Here is an 11,408-nt window from a genome sequence, read left to right on the forward strand (position 1 = left end):
GACAAATTTTTCAAACACACCACAGCTGTTCAGTTTTTTTTCTAATTGTACTGTCATGAACTTTAAAATTCAAACTGAGGCAGAGCTGTAGCTAGTGGATTTTTTGCAGTTTCTCTGAGAACTGCACTGTCTGACCACTGGGTGAATTTTCTGGAACAGCAGCTTCATTAAGATTGACAACTGTCTTGAATTTATTTCACTGGTGAATAATCTTTCTCAGTGTAGAATGATGGACTTGGGCCTGTCTAATATTTACCATCTTCATTCTCATGGATATAATTAACGCTGTACTCAATTTTCCACATGACTGCATAGAATCCTGTGAAAACTTTCTTTTTCACATGACTGCAGGAAAACAAACCTCTGTTTTGCTTTGCTGCTTTGCATGATTCACAGTTCAAAATAATGCTTATTTATTTTATACAGCACTTTTGAGGAGCCCCTTGAGAAGCTAATCCTCTGTCTCAAAGAAAGGATTTTACCTCTTTTCTCTTTGAAGCCACCTTCTCTTTACTCCAACTTTCTTTTGATTGGCAGCCCTTGACAAACAGAAGACCTGAACAGCAGGTGGGTGGGACTGCCAGGCTCACAGCTAGGGATCTGTCCCTGGGATGACATTGTGCAGAGCCAAGTGTAGGAAAACCTGTGAGAAGCTGAGCCATTGGAGCAGGTGGGAGCTGAAGGTTTTGGTTCACAGTGATGAATTTAAGATTATAAGAGGGAAAATAAAGAGAGCAAGAAAGGCCATTTTAGAGATTTACTCTTGTTAGTTTGCAACTTATAATATATTAGTGGTTTACAATCTAAAATATATGGGAACCAATGCACATTACACTGTACTGGAGTACTTGGGTGTTACTGGGCTATCGTGAGGAACATTGTAGATTACATATTTTTTTTGTATGTTTACCTTTTGCCCCAGCTGTTTGCTCCATGTTAATGCATTAAGCTTTGAAGATATACACCCTATGATGAAATTGTAGATACAAACGCTCAAAAACACATGCACGCTTACCCCCTTATACTCCACTTACCTCTTGGACAGCGAATACCATCTCCCCCCACAAAGCAGACAACACGGTGTCCCATACTGCAGCCTGAACAGAGACAGCGGGTGTGTTGTTCCCCTGCCAATAAAACTGATTAACTCAGAGTGATAGTCTCAGTCTCCACTGCACAAACACACGTGTATGGCATTCCTATTTTTCTTTATTTCCTTTCTTTTTTCTATTTGTTTATGTTGAGTGGTTATTTACTGTAATTGGCTGATTTTTTCCCCATCACATATATCATTAATTGCAATTTTGGGGTCATATATGCTTCTGTTTTGCATTGCTGCTTGATATTATTTTACTGTTTTTGTGTCCTTGCTACTGTGCCTTCCATCCATCTTTTGTGTAAGACAAATTTCCCTGCAAGGACAATAAAGCTTATTTGATATAATCTAATCTTCTCTTAGAGCAGGCAGCTGGCGGATGAGAAGCATTCGGAAATATTTTAATAGCTATCAGTAGCTCGACACATGACAGCATACTATTTATTTTACTGTTGGATCAGCTATAAAACCACTCTTGCATAACTGATGGTTAAGAGCTGGTAAGATTTTGACTTTCAACACTTGTCCTTGGCCTGCCTTTTACTGCACCTGCCTGTTTCCTGGCACATATGCACAAGTTCAACATCTCCTCTACCATCCGCTCTCTCTTTTTTTCAAGAGGCCCATCTCAGGCTCAGTATTGTAATTTGACACTGAATTTATCTTGAGAAATTGCCCAGGCTCAATCATATTATCCTTACTGTGCAGAGCTGAATTATACATATACATAAAAATAATTCATTTGCCAGACATGCCAACATTCATTATTATTTTGATTGTCTTATTCTAAATGGACAAGCAAACAGATGACTTCTGCTAAGGAACACTTTCTGAATGCATAATAATGCGTATATAATCAAATTCATTTAGATGGAGTCAGTAAAGCCTGAATAAGAGACACCTATGATGCATCTGTATATATGCATATATAAATTCCAGTCCTTATAACATGTAACATTAATTTCTGGCTGTCTATGTCTGAAACAGAGCGAGAGAGGGAGTGAAAGAGATGTGCATGGTCGCACTTTAAGGAAAGAAACATTAAGAAATCATGAGTTACCATATTAATAAATCTCCTTGCCCTCTCAACCTGACCTTTTCGCTGGCTGTAATTTTGTTAAAAGATTCAGTTTGGCAGATATTACATTTGTGTCATTAATGTGAATCACTGAATGACCTGCAAGCATAAATTACTTGCAAGTCATCCTGTAAATCACTATAAAAGAGGGGTCAGTTAATAACTCACAAAAAAGGAAGGAACACAAACATTATAGTAAGTTTTTTGTTATAGAAATAAAAAATATATATATAATACAAAGTGACTCTACAGCCAAGTTTACTGATAGAAAACAACTTCAGTGTTATACATGACAAATAAGCTATTTTAACTAATATGTTCAAGGTCGAAAAGCTACAATGCAACAACTTAAATATGGGTGTTATGTTTAAGAGCAGATGGCTCCCAAGGCTTTATTTTAACTCACTGCAACTGGCAAAAAAAAAAGTATTGTAACTATGTAAGAAGAATCACTGCAGGCACTGTTGTTCTTCTGAAGGGATGGAAAACAGGCTGACAACAAATGAGAAAAGTGAGTGATGATAAAAGCCTCAGCAGACATGACTATGACAGAGATATGAGATGAGATGTAACTGCAGCAGCTCTTTCATCCGCTCCACTTTGGTGGCCCTGGTGGGCACAGTGAATCCCAGGAAGAAAATTCAACACCCTCTCCAACCGGAACCCTTTATGGTTCACAAAAGCTTCTATTCAAATAAAGCTTTATGAATAATGTGGCCATGTGTCTTTACAAAGATATGAGAAGACAGTGAATTTTGTGACAAGCTAAACCTTCTGTTCAATGAACGGCTTAAAAGGGAGATATAAATATAAATAGGTGCAAAAAGAGAGTGTGAGATCAAGGCCATAGTTACAATATATATCACAGATTCCCTCAATATTCAGATGGGCTCGAGATGGTTCTGCTCCTCCTTAAATGTACTGAGAAAAGCAACAGCAAACCGCACATCATCAGAAATTATCATTGCTTGATGAGCATAATTATAATTATAATAATTGCCATTATCAGTGTTAATACAATGCATTGCAGCCCTATGGGATGACTGCCTAAATGGTTTTACTGGCTAGCTTTGTGTAAACATAAAATAGAATATTCCTATCTGTTGTTAATGAGTCACTTACAGTATAAATGCTATGGTTTTATATATAAAAAAACCTTTTTTTCCAAAAAATGTATGTAATGTATGGTAACGTTAAACATACTTTTTGTTATTCTTTGCAAAATTTTCACTATAATCTCAGCCACCAGGGGGCAGTCTTTTCCTAGCTGGTGTGTTATAGTGTTTTTCAGATATGCGCTGCTGCTTAACCTTTACGTATTTTTAGATACTCCCGTTTGGAAAATGGAAACAGGCTTTTCCATTTTCAGACTGTGGTGGAAATAATGTGTTCTTAACATCTTGCATGCTTAAAAATAGGTTACACCGATTCATCACGCCATCTTGTGATACAAAGAGATATTACATCAAAATACAGCTCAGCCCTCGTTCAACTTGAGCTGATACAGCCCCAAAACAATACATACATGCTTTGAATATTAAGTCATGGCAGCTGTTTCTTTACATTCTTTCAATAGCTTAAATCATTTTAAAATGTAATTTTTAAACACAGGAATTTACAATATATATCTTTAATTGTGTAAATAAGTGTTGTAATGGATTTTAACCAAATGCTTTTGGCAAAATTGAGGCAATGAACCATCACCTGCCTCCAAACATCCAGATATTGATTTGTTTTCCCAGCATTGACTCCATGGCCATCTTTCTGCAATGTTTCTAGTTTTAAAGCTGATGTTTCAAGCAAGGTTTTGACTCAACTCTGTAGACTGTACAACTATTACCTCTGAGGATCCTAAATCATGTCGGTTTTTCCAGTAAAAACTGGATTTTTCTTCAGGGGAGGTTACAGTTTAGGATTACCCAAGGTGTTTTGGTTAAATTTCTTTTAAAAGGGTTTGAGTATGTAACTTCAGTAGTATCCTGTAAAATCATTGATGCAAGCTTAACATGGCATTGGAGAATGTCATCCATCTAGTTCAATGTTTTAGACAAGCCAAAAAAGCAAAATTCACCACCTGACAAAGTTGAACCTGGCCAGAATATTGCTGCTGACATACTATTCTGAATTACACAGAGGATTTCCCTCTGAGCACAGCACCATTTCACCATCACTCATCACTCCATGTGTGGGTGAGTCCCACTAGGAATTTAATTTGTTTCCTGCAAATAGGTTACAATTCATAGGTGTGTTAGAGGATGTCTGCTTGAGTTATTACACTGTTTCAAATGCCTGAAGCCATTAGACTTTTCATGAACTTGCACCAGCCCGCTGTGCTATTAGGACGGTGTAAATTTAGCACCTTAGTGCAGAAAAGATCTGTAAAGAGAGGAACATCTTCTGTTTTACAGTGTGCATTTGAGAGGTGGTAATGAGTTTTCCTTTATTAACATTTCAGATTTTCATTAGCCGAGAGTAATAAATATCGAGCCTTTCATAACCCATCGGTCTTCTAAAGCTTTTTTGGCCGTTACTAGTCACTCCGAGTGTTTTGAGAATGAAACATTACAGCTAATTTTTCAAGTTGGCAAACAGCCAGTAGAGGAAAAGTTTAATTTTTCAACTGCATGCTCAAGGTCTTTCAAAGACCTTTAATAATAGTCAGCAAATTACTTAGTCCACCAATTAATTAGGAGATAGACAAAAAATGAAAATGAATTGGTTTTGATGTTGTTAAATAATACATTTATTCTTAATACCTTCTTTATGTTAGTATGGCAATGACATTTTGTGCCTGTGTCTCTATGAGGAAGGAGAACACCTTGAGAAATAGATGATTATGAAAAAAACCCCACAATGTAAATAGACAAGTTTAAAAATAAGATGTTTGTCTGTTGTCTGTGCACAGTAGGACTCTTTTAAAAAGTAAACATTTTAAGGGCACAAATTTTCACAATGCTTCTGAGAGAATTCACGCTGCTTTGTAGCTGCACAGAAGAGACTGCTCATATTGTAGTTTTGCCATTTTAGTCATAGCATTAATTAACCTTTAACAACCTCATCATTTATACATTGCCCAGTTAGACTAAATCCTGCAATAGGTCCCAAATGAAAGCAAAAAGCAAAATATTTTGAAATATTAATGCCTTTATGACAAAATAGAGCACATTGTACAGCATTAGTGATCATTGTAAAAGACACCATTTCTCCAAAGAAACGATATGCTCCTCTATAAGGTATTAGATTAAGATATAAATATACACATATTCCCAAATTTGACAGCAACCATAACATGCAACTCAGTCATGAAAACACTCAAATATTAAATCACGGACACATGCTCGCATGGTCCTTCTTTATAACAGCTCAACATCAACATTACAAAAAAACAAAACAAAACATTTACATCTGTGAACTGATAATTTTCCCATCACTCGACATACACACACTGTATTTACATATAAAAGTATTCATACAGGCTAGTTTATGTGCTTAAATTCATTATAGTTCAGTTTTTGCACTTTTCAGTTCATCTTGACTTGCTGTGAAGTCATCCTTAAGCCATTTGTTGAAGACAGCAATGGGGTCAATGTTCCAGTGTTTATGAAAAGAGATGGGCACCTGGTGAGCTAGTAAGTCTCTGGCATAGTCCTCTGGGCGTGCCTGAAAGGTAAGATTAAGCATGGTAATTTATATTTGGAAGCTGTCTCAGGAGACATAGGAGAAAAGGTATTAAAGCACGAGTTTATGTTCAGATGCCTCCTGAAAATAGAGAAAGTAACACTAACGATGTCTAATTATAGGTCATGCATGCTTGTGGTGTAGCGACTCATTTGACATTTAACTTTTTCACGATTGTGAGAAATGACTTAAAGCCATTTTGGAATATCAGAGCAGCAAATGCACAGGTTTAAATGCACTTTTGGATGTGAAACAATCACCTCCCACCTGGAATCAGCAGGCCCTTTTGTTTTATGTCAGACTGCACAGCCTTTTGTCCCCTTCTCCCATGTACTAGAGCAATACATGTGATTTTGATTGGCTCTAGTAACACTGGAATCTCACAAGAAATGTGTGACCTACAAAGAGATGTGCTTATCTATGAATGCATGACATGCCACTCTATAGGCATATTTTATGCCCACTGTCTGTGGTGCCCTGTTGGCACCCTACCTGTATATAGGTATAAATATGCCGGCTATACTCCCTCACATGGTGAATAAAAAAAAATGACAGACTTAAGACTAGAAACAAGAAAACTGCATGCAAAGACGAAACATGAGTTATTTATAGATTATGAAATGTACATGACGAGATTTTATAAGTATATGTTTATACTCCTGGGGATCTGAGCAGAAGAATACTTCACATCGGGCCTATACATAAGCTTTTGGCAGATTATATAAATATCATCTGTCAATGTACACACATGATGTACACGTTGAAGTGAAGAAGCAGTAGGAAATTAAGTGGTCTAAAAACCGATTTAACACAGTTACATAATCACACATGGTATTAGCAACATTTTAGAGCTTCTTCTTCTCAACCATAGCTATGTTTGGATAACATCAGGCAAACAGCAATGTCATGGAAATGAGATGATATGAAAATGATTTTGCAAGGATGAACGATTTCGCTTTCTTCCTTTTTTTGACTGTTTGACCTAAACACACGCATCTGTAATGATGTCCGACCGCAGGAGCACCAGTGCAATTGTACTCTGCCTTGTTTCTGAAGGTGTCACTAAAACATAACAGGAAGACAGCAAGTCAAAGGAAAAAAGATCTCCTGTTATTCTTTTTGGAAAAAGGCTATCTAGCTGTTTTGGAGACTGCTATAAGTCTTCCAATTTTTTTCCTGTCTTGCCACTTTCAGCAAAGCATTGCTGGATAAAAAAGATCAATATCCTGTGAAGTGTAAATATGTTTTTATCACTGAGAAGGGTGGACATACCCTAGAAATCCCACAGGACTGCTTCTACCCACAGTAAGTCCTATTCACATGTTAAGCGCTCTGCTTGTCACCCGTAGCTTTGTAGCTCACTACTGGTTGCTGGTGGACATTCCAGTCTTATGTATTTGACATGCCGTGACATATCAGTCAACAGTATCCTCAACCTCAGCTATTCTCTTCCTGTGTTTATGCCCCCATGCTGTCACCCAACCTGTCTGCGTAGCACCCCCTTCATTCAGGCGTATTGATGAGCATTGCACGTTTATATTAGTGATGCTGTAATTACCGGTTTCTGATTTGTAAGTACAGTCCACATCAACGCACCCATAATTACAACTAGGAATTTTCTAAGAGCTCAGCTTACCTAAATGAACCAGGGGAAAAGGATGGTAAATATGAGGTTCAGACTGCGTCACACTTTCAGAAGTACAAACTCTAATGTGGATGGTTTCACCGTTCACTAGCTTGAAATTACAGAACCTGTGATAGAAAATTACTTTAGCATATGCAGTGCCTAATCAACCAGAAAAACTAAAAAAAAATCCTGCGTAGGTGTACAGGGCTTTTGAAAATCAGATATCAGCCAGTTCTCAGTCTGCCTGCAGATGATGAGGCTGAAACACCTAAAAAGAAATGTGGCTTCCTTTGCACGGTCTGTTCCTTAAAAGTCATCACATATCTCAATGTAAAATCTCCTTTATCGTAATACCTGAAGAGATTTTTCATTAAAGAAAAAAAGATTATTGACATAAAAAAAATCCTTATATTCTTCACACAAAAAAGAATGTATTGTGAGAGTATGATTACAACCTGGTGGAAGAGAGGACTATGTGTGACAGGAAGTCCGAGAGCATTGAGGCACATGCCCAGCACCATGTCATCTGGCGCGTCATTGCTGTAGCACTTGCAGCCACTCTTAAGAAGTCGCACCACAGCTTCCCTGCTGAACACCATACTGCAGCAACGCATAAACATACAAAAAGGCATGTAAAAGACACACATAACACACTTATCTGAAGTGTAAATGATCAATTTAGAAGGAATTTTTTTTTGCCAGGAAATTATATATGCATGCCTTTCCGCTATCATTTTAAGGTCCATTATGCGTGTTTCATTCAATTGAGGGGGAGGGCAATAGAATAGAGTAAAATTATGAGCTGAGAGCGAGATGGGTTTTTTCATATAAATTGGCTCTGCGTAACAATGATGCGACAATTCAATGAAAAGAGAAACAATTACAGATGACAAAATGAATATTAAGCTGACAGAAAAATCGCTCATTGCCACTCAGAATGGGTCTTTTTTTTTTTTTTGATATTATTCTTCAGAAAACTGGCAGCTGTAGTGTTGTGAAGTGTCACAGCAACTGAAGTGTTCCTAAATGGAGTTTCTCACACAGCTCACTCACAGCTCAAGAGGTATCTAAAGCACAGATTTTGCCAAATAGGTGAGATTTGTGCTGTCGAAATAAAAGTGAACTACCACTTTTGCTTTTTGCCCACTTTATGATCTTACATCTGATGTAAGCAAAATGGCACTAAAATCAGATTTTTAATTAAATTCTGGGTGTTTTTCTTTCACCTGCTTTAACAACTGATGGCCATTTGTGATTCAGTGGGCTTTTATTTCATATTTTTATTGAGTTCTTTTACTGCAATGCAGTCTCCAAACTCATTTCCCTTAGGGGAGCACCGCATTTTTAAACTAAATTGAAAGGGTTTATCTGTAAATTACAGATTACGTTTTTTTTATTACACACTTTATAGTTCCTCTGCTGCCCCTGAATCTTCTATCATCATCATTCCCAGAGCATTTGAGCAGTGAAACTAACTCACCCACCACCTCCTGTTATGTAACTGTAGCCACCTTGGCTCAAGCCATAGCCGTATCGCTCCCCCAGACTCACTGGTTCAGAGGAGTCATAACAGCTCAGCAAGACTTGCAGTCTGGGAATGCTGGAGAAAGCACAGTTCAAACTAATCACACACTCATCATCATCATCATACGCACATTCTGGTGCCTACACACCTAAAAAACTATTCATCTAGAGGGAGAATTAACTGCGCTCCCTCAGGCTATTTTAAACACCCAGAGGCTTCCAAATGAAGAGGCAACCTGACAGAAAGTGAAGCCAGCTGGACATGAAGTTGTATGCTGAGCTTTTTAGATGTTTGATAGGATGGTAATATCTCTGGAACTCATTTTTACAAAGTGACTTCATTCCGAGCGTCTCTCTCTTTCAACCTTTTCACAGCTAAGACAGAATCTGGTAGAAATTTTATGAATAAATGTCAGTCAAACAGTCAGAGTTTAGGCCACAAAATCCCAAACAAACACATTTCCAAATGACAAGAACATACCTGATAAGTGTGTCATCATCCACAACGAGGAGCCACTTGGTGTCCGGCACAGCGCTGCTTAGAAATCTTTGAAGAATTGCAAATGTTTTTCCACAGTGGCCTGCAAATACAGACATGCTATCAACAGAATGGCCAGTATGACTTAATCACATATTGACCATCTGGTTTACAAAGATAAATGACCCTGTTAGGAAGAAAATCACAGTTGGTATAAACAGTTATTTATATGCACAGATGCCTTCATGCACACAAACGCAGGCACAAGGCAGTAGCAACAAAAATTATAGTCATTTATTATTCGGACTGGATTTGAAAGGAGTGAAGCTAACCAATAGTCACAGTTGTTAACTACAGAAAGAGCAATGTTTAACTTAGGAAAGCATACGAGACTTGATTTTCAAGCTACGTTTAGATAAAAAGTAACTAATTAGAGTTTTATTCTCTCGATAGGGGCCTTTTCAGAAGGTAAGAAAAATAAGCACGACCATAGGGCTTTTTATTTGTAGCTTTTGCTTGTAGTTCTGCATTAACTTGACAGCAGTGAGGACTGTTTGGGCAAACAAAGAGCAGCTCTGCATTCTGCCCAAAGACACCTCAAAAGTATGTTTGCTTTTACACATGCATGTCAGCAACTGCACAGGTCAAACAGGTGATCGCACATGTAAAGACCTGTTAAAAAAAATGATTCACCTCTTCAAGATTTGGATTGCACAGCAATGAATAAAATCCTCTCTGGGCTTTTCAGTGCAAAGATATGTCCTACAAAGCTTTGTAAGCAAAAAAAAGAAAGAAAAAAAGAAAGCCCTTGTCTACATTCTGACATCTCAAAGAAAAAACAAGGTATGTTTGGAATGATGAGCCCGGAGATCAAACTTTTACTCTGGCAAGTTTGACATGACGGCCAGATGGAACAAAATTTTCTGCCAACTCCTGAAAACAAAAACAGTGATGTGGAAGTAAACAACAAATACAAAGAAACCAAAGAAATATGCCCATCAGAATCCAAATATGTGCACCATCAGGGCTGAGAGCTGAGACATGGAAATCTCTGGTGGCAAGCATCACAAAGAATACTGAGGCCTTACTGTTTTATTTATAAGGCACCCAAGGTGTTTTTGCTGGTATCTGAATATAGAATAAGAAGGGACACCTTGAACTGCTGACAGGAATAAAATCCAAAAACACGCTGATCTCTGGTAATCTTATATCTAGTCGTGGGAGTTTAGGGAAGATCAGGGTAGTGGATAGATAGTAGTTTTCTTCTTCATGTTTAATGCAGTCTTTAGAAGAAAAGAGCAAACAACCACAGCTACATTCATATGAACATAATACTACAGAAAGTTTTGCTTTGGCCCAGCTTTGACATTTTCTTTTTACCCAAGTATTTGTTCATACTCGGCCGTGAATCGTACTCGTACTTGCTTGATAAAGTTCCTATGCCACTTTTCCATTTCATGGTCTTGCATCATTCTCTGCCTCACTTGCTCAGACTATATAAATTTTTAAACTCAGCCTGTTGAGTGTATTTTTCCATTTTCAAAATAAATGTATACTGTAAAGATGTGGGTTTTCCACCAGACTTAACATTTCTTTGTGGTTTCAGACAGATGCATGATGAGCTAGACAGTTCTGAGTTGGGTGGATACTTGTGTTAGATTTGTATTGTTGATTGTCATTTATGCTTAGAAATATCTACTCATATATGCTTAGAGTTGTATAATCAATGTCATGTTGGTAGAGGTTTGATCCTTAGTAGTCTGTGGAGACTTTGTGTGCATTCCAAAGTGTTCTGGCATTCACACCCACACCCTGGGAGCATGGGAGAGGTCGTACCTTCTCTTATTGTTTTGTGGTAGGATAAACGTATCTATGTCTGTTTTAGGCTAAGTGCCTTTTGTTTAGAGGAACTGCAGGTTTAGGGAAG

The 11,408-nt window shown here is 37.7% G+C and overlaps 1 protein-coding gene across 1 annotated transcript in view; it reads right to left on the bottom strand.

The window, feature by feature from the left end:
* Window positions 1-5,493: 5,493 nt before the first annotated feature.
* b3glcta (beta 3-glucosyltransferase a) overlaps window positions 5,494-11,408 on the bottom strand; it is a 75,185-nt gene continuing 69,270 nt past the window's right edge. Inside the window, exons 12-15 of the mRNA XM_005736036.1 lie at window positions 9,485-9,584; window positions 8,960-9,079; window positions 7,935-8,079; window positions 5,494-5,834 (exon numbers count right to left, since the gene is read on the bottom strand). Of these exons, the coding sequence (XP_005736093.1) occupies window positions 5,673-5,834; window positions 7,935-8,079; window positions 8,960-9,079; window positions 9,485-9,584 (527 nt within the window). The 3' untranslated portion in view covers window positions 5,494-5,672. The remainder of the gene's footprint in view (window positions 5,835-7,934; window positions 8,080-8,959; window positions 9,080-9,484; window positions 9,585-11,408) is intronic.

This window comes from Pundamilia nyererei, unplaced genomic scaffold (genome assembly GCF_000239375.1).
Source record: "Pundamilia nyererei isolate P.nyererei 1_Seehausen unplaced genomic scaffold, PunNye1.0 scaffold00066, whole genome shotgun sequence".
Lineage (NCBI taxonomy): Eukaryota > Metazoa > Chordata > Actinopteri > Cichliformes > Cichlidae > Pundamilia > Pundamilia nyererei.